Source organism: Xiphophorus hellerii, chromosome 11 (genome assembly GCF_003331165.1).
Source record: "Xiphophorus hellerii strain 12219 chromosome 11, Xiphophorus_hellerii-4.1, whole genome shotgun sequence".
Lineage (NCBI taxonomy): Eukaryota > Metazoa > Chordata > Actinopteri > Cyprinodontiformes > Poeciliidae > Xiphophorus > Xiphophorus hellerii.
The window spans coordinates 25072048-25097970 of record NC_045682.1 but is presented as its reverse complement, the minus strand read 5'-3'; the positions used below and the strand labels follow the sequence as shown (position 1 = coordinate 25097970).

Genomic DNA, 25923 nt, shown 5'->3' with positions numbered 1-25923 from the left:
ACACTCACTGCAAGCTCCTCCCTCTGCTGCCCTCCAACCAATTAAAATCCAACAAATCATCAGAGATTCTGTTACAGGACAAAATACATTACCAAAGAAAGCAAGTAACCTTGTTTTCTCATTATCTGCAATCATGCGACTCGAGCATAAAAGCAATAGAAAACTTAATTAGGGTCCTTTTTGACAGATATATTATAATTTATTATCTTGTGTGCCATGAGCATTGTTGCCTTGCAGTGTGTGAATGTGTGTATGTAGGGGTAAATGACTGAATGTCATGTAACGTGCTTTGGATTCCTCTGGACTAGTTAAAGTGCCACACAAGTAGGCCATTACTCTAAGACACAGGTGTCAAACTCCAGTCCTCGAGGGCCGCTGTCCTACAGCTTTTAGATGTGCCACAGGTACAAAACACTGGAATGAAATGGCTTAATTACCTCCTCCTTGTGTAGATCAGTTCTCCCAGCCTTGCTAATGACCTAATTATTCTATTCAGGTGTGGTGCAGCAGAGGCACATCTAAAAGTTGGAGGACACCGGCCCTTGAGGACTGGAGTTTGACACCCCTGCTCTAAGATATGAGTGTGTGTGCATGGTTATTTGTCTTATGTTTCTCTGTGTTGCAAAAAGGGTAGAATGGGACAAAAACTATGCCAATGGATCTATTAAACTGCTGAATTTCAATAAATATTGGTATTGCTACTAAAATAAGTCACTCAGATTTACATTAAATTAAAGGAAAAACCTTTTAGTATGTGTCACAAATGTGATATGTATGACAATATAGTGAGAAAGCAACTTATAGAGTCACAGTGAATGGAGTCCAATGTCTACATTTATCAACAGATGGTTAAAGGAAGCTGTTCCTCAACAAATTATATTCATTTTGTTGGCCATGATACAAAAACAGAATATGATGTATGTTTTCATGTGTCCATGTTTATTATTGGATCATTAATTTATGGTTGTGCTGCTGGAACAAAGTGAAGAAACTCCCAATAAAAGTACAACTTTAACCATCAAACATCTAATTTATGCTGGTGAATAGTGAACTTTATCCTTGACCACATTTCAGAAACAGAAGGAGGTAGATTCTAACAAGATTAGAAACTAGCAAAGCTTTGGAATTAAAGTGTGAAAATTTGGTTAATTCATTTTATTTAGCTTTTTTTTTATTGCTAACAACATCTCTGTGGCAGAGGTAAGATAAAAGGTATGCCTCTAATTTTGTTTTTCAAAAACGTGCTCAAATATCACTCAAAACATGCTGCACTTTTTTCTTTAAAATAAGACTTTACATTCCTGCTACTTTTCTAGTAACGTAAAAGCAACATGAAGTGATGCTCAAAAACATCTTTTAAACATTTAAAGTAAAACACACATAGATTATGAATCGAATGGTAAATCTAACTCAGATAGGTTATGTTTGTGATGTCGTACTGAGTGAGTCGGTGATGTCTCGTCCTGCTCCGTAAGCGTTGGACTGACTGTCTCCTATTGGACCGCTGTCTGAGTCCGATGTTTGTCTGTCTGACTGCAGCATCTGGGCAAAATAAAATAAATAAGAAAAATAATGAGGAAAGAAAAAAAGAGAAGGAAAACCAATACATCAGTATGTCTGAGTGAACTATATGCATCATCCTGCCTTGCTCAGGATAGGAAACCTGAGGAAAATGACCAGCTCAGCAACCACAACATTGCTTCTTTATTCATTACTTGTGGACTAAAAACCAGAGGAACAACTGTGTTACTATTGGTGATATCATTTAAGTCCTAATTGTCATCACTAAGATGACAATATTTTTTTAGCTAAACAGGCTGAAGCGAAAGGTAATCACACAAAAGACCACAAACCTTATCGAGCTCCAGTTTTCTCTGTATTATTGGAGATGTTGATCCATTCAGTCCTTCTGTGTTATTACACTGACTGCCAACGTCATGAACCACCTGGACCAGTTAAAAAAGGAAATAACATTCACTTCTGGACACAAACTTGTGTAGGACCCATAACATTATCATTGTCTTCTACTTGCTTTGACTTTTTCTCATCTGTCTAAGCAGAAGCAGTCGAACACAGAGAGCAAAGGTACCTTGAGCCACCGCTGGGCCTGCTCTTTACTCTGAACGGCCAGGACCAGAGCTTCACCTCCAGGTAAGGAGAAGCGCAGTTCGTGCCTCTTTTTCCGGCCTTCCTTTGGGACATAGATGACGTTGCAGAGGTTCAGGGGGAGCTCCGTGGTCGGTGACAACTCCTTTATACTTTTATAGCACTAAAACAAGAAAAAAAAAATTAAGTTTTAGATTCAAATATAATAGTAAAGCATCTGCTTTTGTTTCAACCTTTGATAACCTAGATCATTATTGTTGTTTACCTGGAGTTTATTGTCTCTAACAACTACTAGCTGCTTTGTCCACTGGCCAAATCGCTTTTTTCGCATCAGGAAGGCACATATGTGGCAATCCCTGACCGGTTCATCAGGGCTTCCCTCAGCGGTCCACCTCTGAGAGGAGTTCCGTCCCTTGGCTTCCTCCTCCTCCTCTTCATAAGACTCGTAGGAGCTACTCAGCGCATCTGAGTCATTGTCTGTGCAAAAAAAGAAAACAAAGTCATTAATTCCTAAAAGATTCAATGAAACACTCTTAGTCATAAAGAAATGGACTTTTATAGCTGCCAGAATGATTAAAGACTGAATAAGCAGACTCACTGGATGTTTTAGAGGGCCCATTAATCCTGGTAGTGGGGTAGTTATTATCAGCATCTTCATAGTAAGCATCTTCAACAGAGTTTCTGGAATCTATAGGGGAGAGTTATTAGAATCCTGCACCTTTAACCTCCCTTGTAAAGATATGCTGGTTAATGTTAATTTATATTAGACGGGCTAAATGTGTATGGGTGTTCATACTTGTGGTGAAATACTGAGGAGAGGATCCAGGATCAAGAGGAACAGCTTCTTCATAGTAGTCATCAGGAAGTGGTGTTGCTGGCAAAGGCGGTGGTGTGTCTGTGGGTGTCTAAGGGTGAAATAAGGGAAATTCAAACTGAATTATATTTGGAATGTCAGATGAATATCTGGTTTAATAAGAAAGGTGTCAAAAAACGTACTGATTTACTAGGCTGTGTTTTCTCCTCTTTGTCTTTGGGTTCTTTCTGCTCCACTGGAGATGCACTGAGCATGTGTAAATCGCAATCTGAAGAAACAACAAATGTTATGCTATTACATTTTTTTTAAACACAATAACATGAAATATGATTTCTAAAATTTAACTAAACTGATTGAAAGATGTTTCAAAGATTTACGAACCAAAATCTTCAAACAGAGACGCGACAAAACTTGTGCCGTTCATGTAGACGTCTGAGCCATTGACTGTGGAAAGCACAACACATGAGCAAGTATTATTTCAGCTTTTTCCAAGAACATAATCACCAGATTTAATGGATACAGAAAACTGAATCTGAAGAAAAAACTCTTTGCATTTCAGGAAAATGTAATTATGTGGAAACATCTGATTACAAGGAAGAGCAGTGGAGCTCTCAGTAAACAAAGTTAAGTAAAGATGTACAATATGTGTGGAAAACTAAAACCCAGATAGTGCATAGGCCCAGCAGACCCATTATTATTGTACTTGTCACCCATCAGGATATTTTGTTCATCGCCTTCCTTTGACCTTGTCTCATTATCCTCTTTTAACTCTGCATTTCATTATCCTCTTACATCAATCCTTTTATCCTCCCTCATTCCCTGCACTCTTCTAGATAAACACGTCCTGGCTTTAGAGACTACAGGGAGTTTCATTGCTGCAAATGTGTTTTCAACAACTGCTTGTAGTCAGTATCCACAATCTGCACTGTTCTATTAAATCCTTTAAACCTAATCTGCATAAGTTGAAAGATTTGACATTGTCTTGCAAAAGTATTGCTACCTGTTAAACTTTTCCTGTTTTCTTCCTATTTCATCCACAAACTTTATTGAATTTTATTGGAGTTTATATGATAGATCAACACTAAGTGAAACCTAATTGTAAAGAGAAAGAAAAGAAGAAAAAATCAAATATGGTTTTGTTTGAATAAAATCGGAAGTGAGGAGTGAATTCCCTTTTAATCTGGTACCCCAATAACATCTAATGCCAAAATCACCTAATTCGTATGTAAAGTTCAGATGTGTGTGAATTAAGCTCAATATTAATCCAGCTGTTTGTAAGAGCCCATTAGTAAACAAATATTTCCATAAAGACCCAGATCAGCACAGATCAGGCATAAAGCTGCGGAGAAGTTTAAAGCAGTGTTTGGTTAAATACTATCCCAAACTTTAAACAAACAACAATAGACATGTCCAGTTCTAAATTTGTGGAAAAACGTATAAATAACTCTCCAGTTGTAATTGAAGCAAAACGTGGGTCAACAAATTATTTATTTATGAGTGAGTAAAAATAACCTGCCAACCATTTCTGATTTCTATAAGAAAAGTTTTGGAAAACACTATTTTCTTGCCACTACATATCTGCACTTCACCTGACTGAATGGTAACCCTACCTCTGTCAGTATGCTACAGGGCTGGTTCCACAATGTAGCTTACCAACATCCGTACGTGTGTCTGACTGTATTGTGAGTTCTCTGACTTTATAAAGTGCTTTACAAGTACAGGTCATTTACCATTTATGGCACCAAGCTTTCCCTAGGGGTCTGGCATGAAATAAAGATAAACATGTGGAAAAGCACCAGATAGTAGCTGTTAAGTAAGTGAAGAATCTATGATGCCATGGGCTTGTTTCTAATCCAGATGATCTGGAAACTTTGCAACAGTTCACAAAAATAAGCATTGCTTGAGGTATCAGGATATTCTAAATAAAAATCCTATTTTCTCTGCAAGTACATGAATAAAGGGTCATCTGAATATTTTGACTCTTAAAGTCAAAATAACCAGAAACGTGTTCACAAGACACATGATCAGTTTTTATATAATACAGGACCTTGGACTGTAGATCATAGAGAGAGATTGTGCAAATGGAATAGTAATGTTCAATTAATAGTAATGTAATCAATTACAAATTTATTGATGGAACTTGACTTAATGCTGTGTTTTGATTGTTGATTCTATGTTGCATTGTGTTTCTGTGTTTGTAATGATGTAAAGCACTTTGAAATGCCTTGCTGCTGAAATGTGCTACAAATAAAATTTGATTGATTGATTGATATCTCTCTCTCTAATATCTCTAATATCGAATATACCTCTCTTTGCATGTTTCAATCTATATATTGGCAAAAAGGAAACTATACAGAATATAATAACTGTGTGGCACATATTTCAATGTAAAAAACATGAATTCCTCAAAGAACAATGGATTGTTTTCCCCACTGAATAAATGTAACCAAGCTTAATGGTGGATTTCATCAAATTTTCAGTCTAAGATATGCATTAAACATTAACTGAATTCAGTTTATACATATTTAAAAGATGCGCCTATTGGATTGTTGTACGTTAATATTATATGAAATACGTCAAAGTTTGAGGCTTTATTGAGTACCTGACAGCTGAAGAGAGTCCAGGATGTTGCGTACGGAAGCCATCTTGTTGGCAGTATCTGGACTAACCGTCTCATGGTCCAACATCTTCAGCAGAGAGTTGAGTTCATTCACAAGGCGCTCCATCACCACTGGAAACCAGCAAAAATATTTTTTATTGTTTGTTCAAATCAGTTGAAGCTTACAACAAACCAGTATGCCAGGCTCCTGACATAGATGAAATATGTAGCACCAAGTGCATTAAATACCAACTTGACACATGGATATAAGGCAAGTCATGGAAACTGGCACAGACCAAAGGGCACGAACTCAGGAGCGGCTGCTGCAACAGCTGACTGGGATGAGATATGAAACATCCTTACATATCACACACTAACAGACAGCTTGGAATATTTAGAGCTTTCTCTAAAAAAAGAGCAGTTTTTATGTTCAGCTCCAACATCCTGTGTGAGTCCGAGTGTGTGTGGATGTGTTTGTGCAATTTGTTGACCTTGACATTGTTCCAAATATCCTGACACACACTCACACATCCTGCCTGTTCAGAGACAACAAAGAGAGGAGAGGAGGGAAGAGGTTTTAGGAGAGAAAAGAAGGTAGGTGGGGAGGTCAGCGGGCTTCCTTCCCTGAAGGAAATCAAGCCAGAGAAAAGGAGAAAATTCATAAGTATCTACAATGGTCCTTAGGTCTTTAAACTCTGCAATGAAGTAATTGTGATCCAAGCTCAAAGTCTGCATTTTCTACTAACTTTTAACAATGAGCAAATGTGCATAAAGTTCAACTGAGATTGTTCTTTAGTTATGAAATGTCCCTCCTTTTCAGTGGCACATCACTTATTTGACATATATTTTTATAAAAGTAAGGCATGACTCTTGCTTCTTACTTCTAATCAGTCTTCACTGTTGAGGAAGTTTGTTTAACTTTTCTTTGTAGAACTGTTTTAATTCAGCTGCATCAGAGGGTTTTCATACATGGTTAGCCTTTGCAATGTCATCTAAATTAAATTAAAGTCCAGACTTTGACTAGGGCACTCTGAAACCTATTTTTGTTGGAAATCCGGAAGTTGCTGTGTACTTTGAATCACTGTCCTGTCATATAAACTAAGTGGGCTTCTCCTTCAGGGCTTTCTGATGCAGAATTAATAGTTCCATCAATTATGGCACCGCCTCGAGTTCCCAAAAAACAAAATAGTAACACAACATCACACTACCAACATGTCTGATTGCAGGTATGATGCTCTTTTTCTCAGATGCTTTGTTCGTTTTAAGCAGATATTAAGGTGCAACAACTTCCCAGGAGGATTGATGTTTGTCCTGATGTTCTTTTGCAAAATGTGAGATGAATGTGTTCTTTTCGGTCAGGGGTGGTTTTGGGCTTGGATCTCTCAGATTCAGCCTGTCCTTTTCTTTTTGTTGAATGCTGAACACTGACCATGACTGAATCATGAGGTTTGCATAGTTTTAGCTGTTAAGGCATTTTTTTAAGTCATCTTCAGTCTCTTCATTTTGGTTTTCTCTGTGGATAACAGATCTCGCTGTGCTTCAGTTGAATCTCAACGCAAATTGCATTGTGACCCTTTCCAGAGTAAAAGACTGTAAAAGACTTTGTACTTTGATGTCTTAAGACCTGACCTTCCCTTTAAGATCTGTTAGCCTACTTTACGATGTCAGAAAAAAAAATTTATATTTGGCATTAATACAAAAATTTTATGACAGGAAATTCAATGACATTTTTGGAATACATGGAGGAAAATCAAAAAGGCCCCATATATTCTAAATATTTGTTTTACTAAAACAGATTCTCAGATTCATTGTTGTGAAACTCAAATATCAACTTTGGTTCAATTTGTTTCAACACTCAGGAACTTTAACACATTTTACAGTAATAATAATTTGTTACATGTACAGTGAGAAAACTAGAACGTTTGCCACTTCAGTCTGATAAAATGTAGTAGCAAAAAATTAAATAAAATGAAAATATAGCCATTCTTGGACAGAAAGCAGTTGCAAGAGTGAGGCTCATCTGAGTTGAAAATATTCTTGTTTAATTTTCCCAGAGAGTGAGAAAAAAGCCCTCACTCTTCCCCAAACCCTCTCCCGCTCCCCCAACTCCAACAATACTCTATTGTCTCCGCAAGGGCCAAAATTAGATCACCACAGAACTCTGCAAGACCAGAGCGCACAATTACATTGTCAGAGGCAGAGAGTGTAACAAAAAACATAACAGGAACAAACAGTCACACACAGTGTAAGAGGGGTGTGGTGCAACACAGCTGCGCCGTCTCGATTCCCGGGCATTCAGGGTTAAAGGATATATCTCCAGCAGCTGTTTGGTTGTGTGTGTGTGCGTGTGTGTGTGTGCGCGCAGCTGTGGTTTCCTGTCTTAGTTGTCGACAGAAGCATCTCCCCACTCCTTCCTGATTTCCAATCTCTCCACGATCCTCCAATGAACTCTCCTCACCTCCTCTTTCTGTACGTCTCACTTTCCTCTTTCCTCCATTTCGCTCCATCTTGCTGTTTCTGGTTCAACATCTTCTATTGTTTTTGGTCTCTCTCAGCTTTTTCCTTATGAACTTGAGAACTTTTCAAGCAAAAACTTACAGATCTGAATTTGGCAGTATTTTCCAAACGACAATTTAAACTAATGATGAACTTGAAAATTTCCTTTAAAAATAATAATGATGCCAACAACATTGTACTTTTTTATGTGGACCCTGACTTTGCAGTTATCCAGCCAAAGAGACAGAGAATTTTATTTTGAAGGGAATGGATAAGTTTTAATTTAAAATACTAAGATAATCATGTTTTCATCACACCTTATATCCATCAGTAATGTGCATATAAGTAATTTTGCAATATCCTAATGTACAAAATATAGATTCTGCAAGAATCTGCAAAACTTTACCCGAAAAGCCCAAATGACTAACACCTCTGACTGTTAGTTGAGGTTCAGGTTTTCAGTAGGTTATTTAGCAACAACTCAGCATACAGTAAAACCACATATTTCTATTCCCTTTAAAATAAGATTACCTGACAATAAATTTCTTTCTTTAGGTTTAAATCAGTTAGGATGATCAAAATTGCACGAATAGTGAGATATACGTTTTCATTTTATTTTTGAAAAGCAGAAGTTCACATATTGCCCAAGTACTTGGTATAATTGACTTTTAAACAAACAAACATTTTACAAGCTTCTGCTAATTTGTTGGATTTTGTCTCATTTCTTCCAGACAGAACTGCTGTAACTGAGTAAGGTTTGTGGGCCGCCTAGCTAACTCCACCCAGATATTTTCTATTGACTAGATTGAGAGCTTTGAGATGGTCACACCAAAACTTTGACTTTGTTGTGCATAAGGCACTTTCTCTCTAATCTGGTAGTAAGTTGAGGGTCAGTGTCCATCTGAAAAGTAGATTTTTTTCACCAAAGCTTCCACTTTCCGTTTGATATTTTATCCCCTTACTCAGGCCTTCCTCCAGCAAAACATTCACACAGCATGAAGCTGCTACCACCATGCTTCACAAGTAGTGTGGCTTGGCTTGGTAGCTTCCCCTCTTTTCCCTGGAAATATAACAACAGTTATTATGGCCAAACATTTTAATTTTAGTTTAATCATCCCACAGGATACGTCTTTGTCCCTGTGTTCATTTGCATTTGTAGCAGCTCCCCAGCAGTTGAATTTATCCAGCCAGTCTCGACGGGTGAATTTAGCGTTTTTATTTATTTTTTCTTCGGGTGATTCGTCACCACAGTCACCACAGTCACCGTGAAAACTAAAACATATACAAATATTAAAATACAAACATAAACTTACAATACAATCAACAAAACAAAACGTACCTCGCTGCTTTCACTGGGGAACACTTGATTTCTGCATGCTTCTCAGCTTGACAGTTCAAGTCGTTGATTGGCATGAGATACTACCAGCTTTAAAGGGCCCGCCCTCATTAATTACGGCAGCCCAAGAGGTACAACAAAAAAAAACCCCAAAACATTACAAAGTGTAAATACCATTAAATCAAACAAAAAAAAAAACAAACAAAAATACTAATCAAAACAGACAAACATCCATAAACACTCTCATACTTAATTTAGAAAACTCTTAATTTATTTTAAATAGTGTATCCGTTACACTCCCACCAATAATGCATGAACTGTTACCAAAAAATCATGCATTATTTAAAAATTTCCCTTAAACCATGCAGATTGTTTAAAAACATGCTTGTCTGTGTACATTCAGTTTACAAGTCACTTTCTAATAACACCACCAATTTTTGCACTGGTCTTTCTATCACTGAACTCTTAGAGATAAAATCCTTTCCTGATCTTTGTTCTCCTGTTCTCAACTTCACTTTTCGAACTAAGCCGTCACTATCAACCATTGTTTCCACAACACGACCCAACTGCCACCTATTTCTTGGGAGAAAATCTTCTTTAACAATTACAACATCATTTACCTTTAGATTGCGCCGAATTACATGCCATTTTTGTCTAATGGAAATATTCTGGAGGTATTCTCTCTTCCACCGACTCCAAAACTGTTCAACCAAAAACTGCACACGGCGCCAACGTTTTGAGGAATAGATATCCTCCCTCACAAATTTTCCTGCAGGAGGCAGAGCAGAATCAGACTTCATTTGAAGCAAATGATTAGGAGTTAAAGGTTCAAGAGAACCAGGGTCATTTATTCCTTTTAGTGTTAAAGGACGACTATTAATTATGGCCATGGCTTCATAAAAGAAAGTTCTTAATGAAGCATCATCAAGTTTTCCCAGGCTTTGAGAAAGAGTAAAGGCTAACACATTTCGAATGGTGCGTATCTGACGCTCCCAAACACCACCAGCATGACTTGCTGATGGAGCATTAAAGATGAACTCACATTGGTTCTCTGCTAGAAAAGACTCCAGATGTTTAGGATCACATTGTTTCAACTCATTTTGGGCTCCTACAAAATTTCTTCCTTGATCGCAATGTATCTGGCGAACAACTCCCCTCAAACTAATGAAACAACGCAGGCCATTAATAAAAGAATCTGTGGACAAATCATCCAACATTTCAATGTGAACAGCTCTCGAATAAAGGCAGGTGAACACCAATCCATACCTTTTGTGTTCCTTACGATTTCTTTTAACAACAAAAGGACCAAAACAGTCCATTCCACAATAAGTAAATGGTGCAGATGCTTCCAAGCGTTCCTTTGGAAGCTCAGCCATAAGCTGTTCTTCCAGTGGTCGTCTGAGCTTCCTGCACTGCACACATTTATGAATCATCTGAGCCACCAACCTGCTGCAGCCAATTAACCAAAACCCATTTATCCTGAGCTGCATTTGGGTTTGACCTCTGCCTTGATGACCTACCTGCTTGCGACAGTAGGACAAAATAAGATGAGTGATATGGCTGTTTTTTGGTAAAATCAGTGGATATCTAAAATCTTCACTAAGAGATGAATGTTTTAATCGCCCACCAACCCGTAGTAGACCATCTTCTACAAATGGATTTAAATGGAACAGAGGGCTAGAATGTGGAAGGATCTCTCCTCGTTTTAGCAACTTCATCTCTGAGCCAAAGGCCTGTTCTTGAACAAGTTTCACCACTGATTTAACAGCATCCTCACGTTCTTTAACACTCACCACGTTTGAACATTTGTTCTGGCATCCAAGTCTTTTAATTCTAGCTACTACTTTAATCAATGTTGACCAAGATGAAAACCCAGTGAAACGTTCAAGAAAATCAGCGGTATCATTTGCTGTTGTCACAAATGTCTGAACAGCTTTAACCTCTGGATCACCAACTAACAGATCAGGGTAAGATTTAAATTCCCTGTTCATCTCTCTTTTCCACAAAAACTTAGGACCTGTTAGCCAATTTGTAGTTAAAATCTCAGAGGCACATAACCCTCTTGATGCATGATCTGCCGGATTTTCAGTTGTGTCAACATGATTCCATTGATTTGGATTTGTGTTCGCTCTAATTATCTGGACCCGATTTGCCACAAATACATGAAACCGTCGTGCTTCATTATTAATATATGACAACACTACTTGTGAATCTGTCCAGAAAAACTCTGTGTCTATCTTCATATCAAGTTCTGATTTTAACAGAACGCTCAACCTAGTAGCAACCACTGCAGCTGTAAGCTCGAGACGAGGAATGGTTGTAATTTTCAAAGGAGCAACTCTGGCTTTAGCCATGATTAAAACACAATGAATTTCACCTTTGTCATTCTCAAATCTGAGGTAAGAGCATGCACCATATGCTAGGCTGCTAGCATCTGAGAAGTGATGTAGTTCTGTTTTAACGATTTTTCCAAATCCTTGGGGATGATAACATCTTTGTATCATTAACCCTTTCACATCCTGAAGGCTAAACTTCCACTTCTCCCACCGTACAAGTAAGTCTTCAGGCAGAGGGTCATCCCATCCAATACTTCTGCGGCACAGATCTTGTAAAATACATTTCCCATTCATAATGAATGGTGAAATAAATCCTAGCGGATCATATAGAGATGCTATTACTGACAAAATACCACGGCGTGTATCAGGTTTGTCCCTCAGATCAATGTGAAAGCCCAAACAGTCACCTTTGACATGCCATCGCATACCTAAAGTATGTTCAGCATGTGTTAAATCAGGCTTGAAATCAGCAGAAACCACACTTGTGGCTCTCTCAGATGGATTCACACAATCTAGAACTTCAGACCTATTGGAATTAAATTTGTGGAGTCTCAAACCACCTTCTTTGCACAGTTTCTGCGCTTCAGTTATTAGTGTGGTGGCATCATTAGTTGTAGGGACACTTATTAACCCATCATCAACATAAAAATTATTCTCCACAAATGCTGCTGCAGCTGGAAACTTTGATCTCTGTCCTTGTGTAAACAAGTAGGATGATGTCGTCTACACTCTCCACAAACATGCCGCGTTTTACAATCTTTCAATAAATGGCCTTTCCTTAAACATCCAAAACAAAGATGGTTCTGATATATAAATGATCTTTTGTCTTCCATTGATTTAACTGCAAATTTGGGACATTTAGCAACACTGTGTGATATGTCTGTACAAACCAAGCAAGGCAGTTTAGATTTCAGAACATGACCAGTTTCTTGCTTCTTGAACTCCGTACTGGTATTAAAAGCCTTAGCTTTCCTGGAAAGATCATTTGAAGAAGTTTTAGACTTTAACAAAAATGGAGAAGCAATAGGATTACATGCTATACGTGCTTCCTTTTGTATAAATTTAGAAAAACATTCAAAAGATGGATATTCTCCACACGCATCAAGCACTTCAACCACAACTCTACTCCATTTACGTACAACCCAGTCTGGTAATTTCTTCAACATCTTATGATTTTCTTCACAATCATTTAAGATGGACAGTCCTTTTACTTGAGGCATAGCCTCTTCACAACTTTTCAAAAAGTCAGCAAAATCTCTGAGAGACAATGGATCATTTGGTGCAATCTTTGGCCATGACATAAGTTTATCCCTAAATGCTTTCTGAATTACAAATGGGTTTCCATATCTGTCCTGTAGAACTGACCAAGCACCCTCATATGCGTCCTCAGAGCTTCTGTAAAAGAAACCTTCCACAGCCTTTCGGGCTTCTCCAGAGAGATAACTTTTCAAATACAACATTTTTTCTCCAACAGAGATGGATTTTGAATCAATTAAAGTTGTAAATGATATCTTAAAGTCCACAAATTTCAAAGGGTCACCTGAGAATATGGCAGGTTCAGGAACAGGAAGGCGACTTAAACTCAATGAGCTCGTTAAGGCTTCAGCCAAGTTTACTGCAGGAATCTCAGAGCAAGCTTGAGGTGGTAGAATTGATGCAGCCCTTGCAGCTGACTTTCTTGGATGTTTTAAAATTTGCACTGATTTAACCTCAGGCTTAAAATCAAGACTTTCCCCTTCTACCCCATCTTCAAGTCTGCTATAAACATCAAGCCGAGCTGCAGCCATTTTAACTTCCATATCTGTTTGCATTACCTTTAACTTGCTCTTCTCCTCATCAAGCTGCTGTAGCACTTCAGCTTCCTTCTGCTTCATTTCTGCCATAATCTGGGACTCATGACACTTCCATTCACATTCAAGCTTACTGACTCTCGCATGTTGAGCTTCAATCTCCAACATGGATTTAACTTGTACCTTTTTAGCCGCAAGATCAGCTTCTGCCATTACACGCCCTTGAGAAACTTTGGAGCTGGTAATTGATGAACCACATGTAGATGAAGAACCTTCAGTAGAGATTTCTCCAAAAACAGACTGATATTCGTCTCTATTTAAGACTTCTCGCACCCTTTCCTTTTCAACTTCTTGATTAAAATTTTCTTCAACAATACCCCCTTCTAAACGCTTACACACAAGATCATAAATCTCATTTGTTAATATAGTACAGGCATCTAGTTTCTGCACAATATCTGGAGTATTTAAAGAATTACGTTGAAGAAACTCATAATTCTGTTTCACTTTATCAAGACTGTTTTGGATCTGCTGATTTATTTCATCCAGATTTTCCTGAGAGCAAAAACCCTTTAATTTCTTCCTGGCTTCTCTGGCGATTTGTTTCCAGGATGCATAAGATTTAAGAAATGCTTTTATCTGTTTTGTAGACTCTGCTTCTCTGTACTGCTCTCCCTTTTCAGTTAACTTTCTTGTGCGAGGACCTGAAACCAACTCTTGTCCTTTTGGCTTTTCTTCAGTGCACACATCTTCAGCAGAAAGTCCTTTTTCACGTGGCAGTGACATCTTACCTCTAAAACCTTACAGTGAAATTAAACCCACAAAACTTAACATTTAGTTACAAAACACCATTCTAATTTTTTCCCTTTTTTTTTTTTTTTTTTTTTTTAATTACATACCTTATAAGTAATTTGGCATATAATTTGACCAAACATAGTCCTTGAGCTCATTTAATTTCATACATATTCAGGTGACGTCATGTCCAAGTTATTTCCGCGTTGTTTGATCAGTCAATTTCTCACCGCGCCATTGGTCATCTGTCAGATTCAGTTTCTGATGCTAACTTGGATCCTCCACGAAGACAGCTCCTCATGGTGGCGTTGACTCCGACGCAGCGCCAAACCTCGGCCGATGTCCGATCCAAACGTCTCACCGTCAAAAGGAAGGCGACACACGGAAGCAGCGAGTTTTCACTGTAGCAGCTCCCCAGCAGTTGAATTTATCCAGCCAGTCTCGACGGGTGAATTTAGCGTTTTTATTTATTTTTTCTTCGGGTGATTCGTCACCACAGTCACCACAGTCACCACAGTCACCACAGTTAATGATTGACTCCATAAATGTTTTATAATGATTGTTGAACTGATCATTTCTTTTTAACTTCCTCTTTAGATGTTGTAAACGAACAATAGCCAGCCTCTTATTATTTGGCAACACAGGAAGGCAGGGTGTTTTAAATGGAAGGGGCATCTCCAAATGTCCATCGTCTTTCTGTGTAATATTTTCACTCAGAAGTTGTATAAACCGAATGTCATCTTGGGAAACACATTTTCCTTCTGGACCCTTTTCATTGAAATCCAACTCCAAAACTCTTAAAACATCAGAAGCCAATGGAGCGGGCATTTCTTTCACCATCACTCTATGTACAAATCTTTGGTTGCCTTGCCGATCTAAATGTGGATTGGCTGCCCCGATAATACTCCAACCAAGAGTAGTCCTCTGAGCAAAAGGTTCATTTTCCCCACCAACAACAACTTCCAAGGGAGCCAAAGCAGAAGGACAGTCAAAACCAATGAGTAAACCTACTTCACAGTCTTGTAAAGCAGGCATTTTGCCAGCCAGATGTTTAAGGTGAGGCCACTGTAATGCTGTACTTCTACTTGGTATGCAAGATGTATCAACAGGAATGAAGTCACGCGTGTATGCTTGCGGCAACCGTATGTAATGATCTTGTGAAAAACTTGACTGTTGAAACCAAACCAGTACAGCTAAAACTTAGTACCATGGTTTCTGTTGATACTCCTGTTTCTAGTCAAAATGTGTATGACTTGCAAGTTCGGAGTTTTTTCTCTGATAATTACATACGGTTGCCGCAAGCATACACGCGTGACTTCATTCCTGTTGATACATCTTGCATACCAAGTAGAAGTACAGCATTACAGTGGCCTCACCTTAAACATCTGGCTGGCAAAATGCCTGCTTTACAAGACTGTGAAGTAGGTTTACTCATTGGTTTTGACTGTCCTTCTGCTTTGGCTCCCTTGGAAGTTGTTGTTGGTGGGGAAAATGAACCTTTTGCTCAGAGGACTACTCTTGGTTGGAGTATTATCGGGGCAGCCAATCCACATTTAGATCGGCAAGGCAACCAAAGATTTGTACATAGAGTGATGGTGAAAGAAATGCCCGCTCCATTGGCTTCTGATGTTTTAAGAGTTTTGGAGTTGGATTTCAATGAAAAGGGTCCAGAAGGAAAATGTGTTTCCCAAGATGACATTCGGTTTATACAACTTCTGAGTGAAAATATTACACAGAAAGACGATGGACATTTGGAGATGCCCCTTCCATTTAAAACACCCTGCCTTCCTGTGTTGCCAAATAATAAGAGGCTGGCTATTGTTCGTTTACAACATCTAAAGAGGAAGTTAAAAAGAAATGATCAGTTCAACAATCATTATAAAACATTTATGGAGTCAATCATTAACTGTGGTGACTGTGGTGACTGTGGTGACTGTGGTGACGAATCACCCGAAGAAAAAATAAATAAAAACGCTAAATTCACCCGTCGAGACTGGCTGGATAAATTCAACTGCTGGGGAGCTGCTACAGCATTATTTTGCTATTAGAGTAACGGCATCTTCCATGCTGAATGGTAAAACAGAAGAAGTTTACTCTGATTTGATGTCAGACAGTAAGAAAAAAATGTTACATGCCTTTGTATGTAAACATTTGGTTTCATCCTTATTCTGAAGAGTATCTTCTAGCTTAAAGCTGCAGTGTTATACTTTATAAAAAATATAATTTTTACATATTTGTTAAAATTATAATTATGTCATGATAATATATGAAAAGAAAATCAAGCTCCTCTGTTTTCTCCCAGTGCTCCCAATACTAACTGCAGTCAGAAACAACCAATCAGAGCCAGGAGGAGGGTCTTAGCGCTGTCAATCACTCCTGTGCTCACTCCTTCCCCTTGCTCTCCACTGTACTTCCGCTGGTTCACCACAACATAGCTTGCCACTAATGCTAAGGCTAGTTAGCATGGTCACCAATGATGACAGATAAATGGTTTTCATGGAACGGTAAGTTTTTCCTCCTGCTGGCTCTGATTGGTTGGTTTTGTCGAGGAGTCATACATTTCTTCAAACTCCAGTAGTAGTTCAAGGAGCGGGTGGAGGAGATCAATCTTTTCACAGATTATCTGTCTAATATTAAACTATCACCACATGGTGACAGTTTTAACAAATATGAAAAAGTTAAGTTATTCTTCCGCTCTTCATTCAATGCTGTGGCGGGCACCAATTAAAATGACTCAGTGTTATCAGTCAACAACGGGTAAACAAACCAGCTGTAAACTGATGGCGGAGTCTCTGGTCTATGTTTTGTTTGTCAGAATCCGACTCCATGCAGTCAAGGCCAGTTCTCTCAGGGGAACGAAGGGTTTAGAGGCTGAGAATCAGCTGTTCTGCAGGCTTGTGGCTGCTCTCACCCACAGAGGGATCTTTGTTACCCCCCATTCCTCAGACACACCCATCCACACAAACACACACATGCCTTACATTTCCTTTTCTAGTCCTTTTTTTGTTACTAGCTGCTCAATTATTTCACTAAGAGGAAGCACACTCCCACCCCCATTAATCTGTCTTTTATAGTGCTGTCCAAAAGTGTTCACACCCCTTGAACTTTTCGCATTTTATCATGTTACAACATTAAATAACAATATTTTGCGGGGAATTTATGAGGCACACAAAAAAAACCATATTACACAATTGTGATGTGAAATTGAAAGGAGGAATTTTTAAAATCTTCTACAACTAAAAATTCAAAAAAGTGTGATGCGCACTAAAACCAGCTCTCTGACACCGCTACATAAAATCTACTCCAATCAGCTTCCTCTTGAAGCTCCACCCATGCCATGTGTAATTTAACCTAATCCACTTGTTCTGTGAATCTCATAGGTTTGTTACAGAACATTAGTAAACAAACGGCATCATGAAGACGCTGTTTATGATCAGGAATTAAGTTATGGATATGTCCACAGAAGAGTTAGGTTATAAAACAAAATATGAAGCCTGGAATATTTGACAGAACATTACTGATCTGAAAATGAAGAGTTTCGCCAAACCGCAAACCAGCTGAGAGGTTTTTCTTTAGTTGTATTGGGAAATCTAGTGAACGCTCAAAGGAAGACAAATGGATCTAAACACAAGTCAATCATAGTGAACTTGTTTGAAACTGCAAAAGATGAGGAGCTGGAAGCAGAGGTTTGTCCTCTGGTTGCCAGAGCAACAATAAGATGCTTATATAAAATATTTTTAAATGTTAGAACAGACAATTAAGCCCAGATCTAAATCTGAAAATTCATACAGCTTCCATGAAATTAGACTAAGTTTGAGCTTTTTTATATACATCTTATACATTTTTATAAAACATTCATGTCTTGATATGTACAATGCTGGCAGAAACATAACAAAATGACCCACAGATTTAACTGAAGTAAAAGGTAGTTTCAGAGAATATTACTTTGCTGGCACTGAATGCGAATTTAAACACTTAAGATTGTCATTTGAAAAAATTCACTGTTCTTTTACATGAACAATGTAATGTTGGTCAATCAGATAAAAGCTCAAAGCTAATGATGTTCATAGTTGTAACATGACAAAATAAAAGGAAAGTGCAGTACAAATCTGTTTGCATATTGCAAACAGTCACAGCAGTGCAAGTTAAAACTGATCCTGTGTGTTTCCAGAAAGTCTTCCTGACGGAGGCTGGTCATGAGATCTGGGCCATGCGACTATCATTTGAACTGATTTAATGTGTTTGGTTATAGCCGAGAACAAAATAGCTACTGCTGCTGCTGTTTATCTCACCACAGAGAAAATACACACTCTGTCCTCCTAACCTTAGGCTTTAACTCCCATTCATGACAGGTCCAACCCATCAGTCAACTCGCATCCAAGGGTAAGCTATGAAACTTTTCTTCTCATATCAAAACACTCCCTCCTTGTTAGAACTTTCCTTCAGAGTAAAATACAACCATTAAATGATTTGAAATGAAATATTTGGCTGCTTGTAGAAGATATGAGGATTAGGATTTAAAGAAATGTTTTGTGTAAAGATAAATATCAAAGGCCTACGAGGCTTTGGTCAACAAACATCAACCTGTTCCTGCTTGCCTCACTGTCAAAAGCTTCAAGAAGCTCTTCCAGATTCAAAACCTTCTCCATCACGCCTGTTTTCCCCCCATGCCGCCCCCTCTTAAATCTTTCCCTTTTAACTCCTATCCACCAATCTGATTCTTGTCTCTTCCCCTGACACTCATCCTCTTCAGAGGGAGGTCAGAGTTCAAGGCTCAGCAGCTCCCTCAAGAGACAAAAGTCTGTTTCAATAATTTAGCGTCCCATTTTTCATATTTTCATGACAACAGTCCATGTTGTGACTGTTCGCCTAGGGGTTAGCATTTAGACAGACACTTTAAAAAGCCCATAATCACGCTGGCAAGATCTGTAAAGAGAAACAGCTGTGGGAAAACAGTGGAGGAATTCACTTTTTCACATTCTTGTAGTATCTTATCACACTCTGAAGATAGTAAATGGTGAAGGGGTCCAGAAAAATACAGATGTATGACAAAGACCAAACAATTAAGCTTAATTTTAAACCCACGCTGATACCGAGCTGTGTTTTCAACAAATAAACAGCCAATATTTTGATTTCTCTATGCACTTTTTGCAACTTTCTTAGAAAAATCTTGTAATTTCTGCATGCTTCCATTCAATTCCACATTTTATTCATAAGCCTTTCTCTGTTGAGAATAGCTGCAGTTCGTACTTTCTCTTCAATAACAAGTGTCAAACAAAAGCACCCAGAATAATGTCATGTCCGTCAAACATCAAGCAAAGTGACAGAAAAGCCAAATGAAAACGCTGGAAATTGAAAGCAAATAGGACAATGGAAATTCCAGCACTGAAACAATCAGTATTTCAATATTTACGTTCTTGTGGCAGTTTTGTACTTAGATTCCATCATTTACTCAGTGAATCTCTTTCAATTGTGTTCAGATTGCTCAGTTTTTATGCATGCTTTGAATCAGATTATGAAATATAATAATTTAAAATCTTACAGCCACATTAAGATGACCTATGTTTAAAGTTAAAATTGAGGAAATTACATAACTCCAATGACTGTGTAATATGTTTATAAAAGGGTATTCTTAAGATTATTATTTTGTATTGTAAGTAATTCCTGTGTGCTAAGATTGAAAGGAATTATTGGTGTTTGTTCTGCTGTTGTATAGCTCATTTTTTACACTTACACAAGATGATATTACAGTTTAATGGTCCATTGACTTGCAAAAGTAATCATCTTCTTTAAACCTTTACACATACAATCACATTAAAACCACAACATTTTGAGTATTTAAAAGGATTTTGTGTAAAAGACTAACACGAACCGGCAAATAAGAAATTAAACGAAATGATGCACATCTAAATCTAACTTTATAACTTAACTAGCACTGCACATCAGCATGAACACACCATCCCCACTGTGAAGCATGGTGGTGGCAGCATCATATTGTGGGTGACCTTCTTTTGTTGCACAGTTAAGCTACTTCACCTTCCAGACAATTGACACTGATTACATACACATTTCACCTTTTTCAGATTGTTTATCATAAAAATCCATCATTTCACTTCACATTTATACACTGCCTTGTCTATAAAGTTCACTTTTGTGTTTTGTATTTAACCTGCTTGATTTTTATGTATATATGCACAACTATTTGAAAACAAATATCTTGAAAATAAGAACAAGCTTTCAGTGAATGCTGTGCAGCCCGATTTATTTACAGACCTGCCATAGTTACTGCAAGATTTAAAGGTTTTTTTGTATAAACGAAGACAACTTCCTTGATAAGGAACGTTTTACAAAGTACACACACACTAATACTTATATATAAGCGATGAAACTGAAAAGTTAATCTCTTGTAAATTCTGTGCATACACAGAATCTTAGGAGCAAAAGGACATAAATACAACAGGGGCCAACAGCCTTCTTAGTCTAGCTTTGTATAAAATAACAAAATATTATTTATTACAGCAGCACACAACTGTTACACTAGTAATAACTTTGCAACTTCTGTTTTAAATGTTTGGAATCTTAATTCTCAATAAGTCATAATCCTATTAACACATTTGGCCAGTAAGAATACCACTGTGTGGAGACTTTTTATTTCATTGCTTTCTATAAAGAATTTCTCATTGATTCACTTTAAATAACCACTCTTGTCCTTATCTTTAAAACTTAGATGACTTCTACTTGGAGTCCCGTAGTGCAGCTTCCTGTCCACATCCCTGCTCAGACAGAGCAGCCATTCAGCAGCCGCTTCTCCTCCAGCGGCGCACTTTCCAACAGGGCAGTCCTCTGTTGGTCAGTCCTTGCATCACTCTACCTGGGGATACCTCCTCCGTACACGCATACACACACACTAACCGGCGCGTGGCTGCATGACGTCACTCTTACCTACTACAACATCATGAGCCGGGCACGAGGGCACGATTTGCTACATTTGAAAAACTATGCGCATGTCCATTCTCCTTTGTTAAGAATTGCTCCACTTTAAATTATTTGTTTTATCACTCACAAACCATATGTAATTCACATGTCTATTGCCGCATATTTTATAAGTACTTCCCCAGTTCTAATTACTTTTTTTTTTTTTTATTTGTTAAAAATTACTCCTCATTGTTGTTGGCTGAAAAAAAAGTTATGATTACCTCCCGTTCATGTTGGGATAAAGAGTTGCTGCTACTCACCACTCTGCCGTTTGGAGTCCATATCGCTTGAAAAACGCTTAAATCTCCAAACTGGTTCCCAGTTATAATCCTTCTGACATTTTATTTGAAACTGTCTCAAACATGTGAGACGTGTTTCTCCGGTGAAACAGCGGTTCTCTGTGAGTCACAGTGACCGCCGTGGTTTACAGCGCGACTCCAGTGGACGCGTCCTTCAGCACTCCGCTGGGTCCTAGCGCCTGCGCAGGCAGACGGGAGGAGAGTCACATTTCTGCCACACTGGTCCTATTTGGGGAGATGTAATCCCTGAAACCCGCCAAATGATTAGCTAATTATCTCCATATAGTAGCATGGGTTCCCAACCCACATTCAGTTACCGCTTCAGTTAAACCATTGCCTTTTAATTAAATTCAGAGGTTTTACTTCACTCAAATACTGCGTAATAATTAACATTTTTGTGCAAAATAAAAACAAGAACTGTTGGAATACAACTTCTAGTACTCAGCAGCTGTCAGCAGTTATATGAATTTTACAAATTCCCTTTGATATGGTATAATTCTGCACTGGGACACATTTTGAAACCAGATGTTTGCACTTAGAATTACACACATGACCTTTTTACAAAATTTTCCCACAGACTGACAGTAAGTCAAACTAAACTTTTTCTGTGTTTGAATCAGCTAGGATTCTGAAAAAAAAACAAACAAAATAAAAACACTTTTTGCTAAATGTCAGGTTTTTTACTCTCCTGCAAATTTAGACATTTCCATATGTTTCCTTAGGGGAAAAAATATTTTGCGTTTTCTTCCAGTCTTTGCCTGAATTTCCTATTGGGCTGAGATCAGTGCTTTGTAATAGATGCAAAATAGTTTAAGAACCATTTTGCAACTAATTAACCTTTATACTTATTTTTTTATAGGGCCCACTTGTGTCCGAGCTCTGACTTTACGACTGATGTCTTAAGATGTGCTTTCCTCATCTATTCTGTGAAGTGAAATAAATCATCATAATCAGGGCCTATAAATATCTGTGTTTGTAAACTTCCAGGTTTGGAAAAATTCCTAAAAAAAATTACTTTGGCACAAATGGTCTTTAGAGCAGAGCTGGCTTACTTAAGTACTCAAACACTTCATTACTTCCAACTTTTAGATGCATTTCTTGCAAAATGAGAGAATTTAGCCACTATATTAGGCTATATAGCTCCAGGGACACAATTAAAATGTGTCCCAAAAATGTGCACTATTAAAACATTATTTCAGCAGCAGAACTTAAATAATGTTTTATTGTTTCTTCTGCAGGTGTGTCTCAGTAATTTGGAATATCCCCCAAATTAACATTTTCAAGTTAATTCAAAAATGAAATTCATTGCACACAGTGTGGTTTCATGTTTTTATTTGTTCATTGTGATGATTATGGCTTTCAGCTTAAGAAAAGTTTCTCACAAAATCATGAAAAGAAAATTATTCCATAATATCAAGATAAAAATAAGATTACCACAGAATACCTTTTGTAAGCTTACAAAAAGCCTCTGGCAAAGTGTGTAAAAGCTGTTAAGGTGAATTCATGATTTATTACAGCAGCATAATCTCACAATGAAAAATTTGCTGTTGCTCTTTTATGAGGAGCTTTGGAGGCTGGTTTTTTTTTTTTGTTTGTTTTACCAACAATCCTCCTCACTGACTTCTACAAGGATAAATGAACAGTTGTAAAACAGTTGTTGAGGATGCCAATAATTATGGCAATTAGTTTTGTAAAACAAAACAAATAAATAAAAGATAAAGATGATTTTTTCCCCCAGTCAATACAAATATTCAAATTAAATTTTAAAATGAAAAAAACACTTATTGTATACTACAGTACTACTACATATTATTAGTAATACGTTATTAGCGGTGCAAATTAGGGCAGTGCATGTATGTCTGCATTTAAAATGGACGAAAAATAAATAAATGCATCATTATAAATCACTGGAGACAGGCACCAGCACTTCTCGCAACCCCTCAAGGGATAAGCATATTGACTGTATTCGATAACAAATGGATAGATGGATCATTATAAATCATAATAATTATTTTGAAGCAGTATTGAAAGACAGGGAATTGTAGATGATAAATAATAATAAAAAATACCTCCAACAAATACAAAATAAGAGTTTGAGTGTGATAATATTGTAAAAGTGATGAATTGTTGCAATCTGTAAACCCAAATACATACACACACATTTGTTTATGCAGCCCATACGGATTTTGTCACATCTCTTTTTCTCATTTCCATTTCTATCAGAATTCTCTACACTAAATATCCTTCATTAAGATATAATATTATCACGCACACAGATTCATTATCAGTCAGCCTGATTTATGTCAGGATTCAAGTGCTCAAGAGAGACTAAATTAGCTTTCTTTAAATAAAACCCAGCAACATTTTAGGCAATAACCTACATTTTTTACCTAAACTTACTTTAAAGTTCTGTACACTCAAAGCCACAATACAGCTAAGTCACATTTAATTTTTTTTTTCAAATCACATATCAGTAAATAGTACAAAAGTCCTAATGTTGATATGGCTTCAGATAATCTCGAATAGAAATTAAATACACAATTACACAATACAAAAACATTAGAGAAGTTTTGGTTTCCAGTAGTTGTAATTTATAAAAACCATAATATTTAGTAACTTTAATGCTTAGATTCTCACAGAGTTTATTTTGCTATGACGTTTGCTTGTCTTTGAGGGCAGTTTCTGGGTAAAGTTGGATCCTTTATTCTTCTTATCTGCTGATTTTTAAAAGCAGGATCACATTTTAACATGAATCTTTCTGCATGGCAGCACCTCCGACTAAGACTGGAACACACTGCCATCTGTTGGTACAGGGCGGAGAAGTAGCATCACACTCATTCTATTTCCTGTCTGTTGCAGCATTGCCACATTTCTTGCAGGCTTCTATCATCCAATTTTGCCCTTGCTGCCCTTACAGTTATTGCTAAATAAACCTTAGTGCATTATCAGTTGCAATTTGTCAGACCCGATGCTTTCTGTTCAGCATACAGTCCTAGGTAAAATCTTTTTGGAAGCAGCATTCAGAGCGCTGTTGATGTTCCACCTGGACTGCAGCAGAATCGACTGGGTTTTGTGACTTTTCCTAAAATAGTCGGACCTGTTTCTTCAGTTCATTCTTTTTCCACTGAGCCAGGCGATCAAAGGCAGACATGGACATGCCAAAGACTCGATAAAACTCTTCTGGTGAAAGGTGACGCTGTGCAAGGAAAGATGAGAGAAATAAAAGTCTTCATAATGCTGCAGGCAAAAAAGGAAAGGTTATAAAAAAATTTAAGTGTTCTGGTATAATTTACAAAACCAAATCGAAACTGACTAAAATTAATATTGGTAGGTCAAAGCTTTAAGGCAAAGACGAGGATTGGAAATTAGAAAGAAAGTTGGTTGGTTCTGGATTCTTTTTATTGAGATGAGTGGTTTAGCTGTACCTTTAAGTATTTGCAAAGGTCAAATAGTTTTAATGCATTTTACTTAATATTTGAACCAAGAGGCAGCCATATCTTGCAGGTTGTTTCTTGGCATCATGAACTGTGTTTCCCTTTGTCATATACCATCAGGTGAGGGGCATAGATACGTTAACATATATTAATATTAGCATGTTCATTGTTATTTTGATAAACGCACTGGTAAAAGCACTGCTTCAGTGGAAATTGTAGCTTTTGTTTTAGTAAAATGAAAAAAATGAGCTGCTATGTGACTATGAATTAATTAGTTTCATGTATCTGCTAAGCTGCAAAGTCCCAATATTGTCAGCAAAAGAAAAAAGTATTTAAATAAAACATGAATTCAGAAGCCATTTACCTCCAGTCGGGCTCTATCCACATCGCTGGGAAGACGTTGCTGCCCTCTTACTGACACCATCAAAGCTTCATATGGGTAGATCTAACAAATATAACAAAAAAAACATAAGTACTTGTCTGTTTTTTATCAATTAAGATGCTTCATATTAATATTTACAAATGAGTTGTTTATTAAAAATGTGAATATTTAAAATAGCTGACATTTCAATAAGTCTGAGTGAGACACATTGATCAGTCAATATTAACTGGCTGAACAACGTTCTCATCCATTATAGCCTGTCCAGACTTTTCCCTCTAGACTCATTAACAGGTTTCTTGTAGACACTGATATATTTTACCTTGTATTCTGAAAGACAACAAGAAGAAAAGGGGATAATGGTGAATGAGAACCCCAGATACTAACACTCAGAGCAAAATATGCATCACGAGGCTTTAAGCCTAACAGGCTTACCTCTTATCTGCCAGTTAACTGCATTACTGCTGTCGTACTGGTAATAATCTGTGTCCGCACTTCCAGGCTGTGGGAGAAGAGCAAAAGAAGATTAGACCGTACGAAGGAGTTAAAACTAGGATCGTTCAGCTGTCC

At 37.5% G+C, this 25923-nt stretch overlaps 2 protein-coding genes across 3 annotated transcripts in view; both read right to left on the bottom strand.

Annotated features, from left to right (window-relative positions):
• The window catches only part of LOC116728379 (actin filament-associated protein 1-like 1), a 28128-nt gene extending 6469 nt beyond the window's left edge, over positions 1–21659 (bottom strand). Inside the window, exons 1-10 of the mRNA XM_032576445.1 lie at positions 21502–21659; positions 5523–5651; positions 3302–3364; positions 3103–3188; positions 2903–3011; positions 2705–2794; positions 2372–2583; positions 2090–2269; positions 1854–1946; positions 1440–1542 (exon numbers count right to left, since the gene is read on the bottom strand). Coding sequence (XP_032432336.1) covers positions 1440–1542; positions 1854–1946; positions 2090–2269; positions 2372–2583; positions 2705–2794; positions 2903–3011; positions 3103–3188; positions 3302–3364; positions 5523–5651; positions 21502–21523 — 1087 coding nt within the window. The 5' untranslated portion in view covers positions 21524–21659. The remainder of the gene's footprint in view (positions 1–1439; positions 1543–1853; positions 1947–2089; positions 2270–2371; positions 2584–2704; positions 2795–2902; positions 3012–3102; positions 3189–3301; positions 3365–5522; positions 5652–21501) is intronic.
• Positions 21660–22855: 1196 nt separating this feature from the next.
• Positions 22856–25923, bottom strand: part of LOC116728610 (actin-binding LIM protein 3-like) — a 42091-nt gene continuing 39023 nt past the window's right edge. For both annotated transcript variants that reach the window (XM_032576850.1, XM_032576851.1), the window contains 4 exons: positions 25789–25855; positions 25676–25683; positions 25339–25419; positions 22856–24736 (listed from right to left, as the gene is read on the bottom strand). In XM_032576850.1, coding sequence (XP_032432741.1) covers positions 24623–24736; positions 25339–25419; positions 25676–25683; positions 25789–25855 — 270 coding nt within the window. In that variant the 3' untranslated portion in view covers positions 22856–24622. The remainder of the gene's footprint in view (positions 24737–25338; positions 25420–25675; positions 25684–25788; positions 25856–25923) is intronic.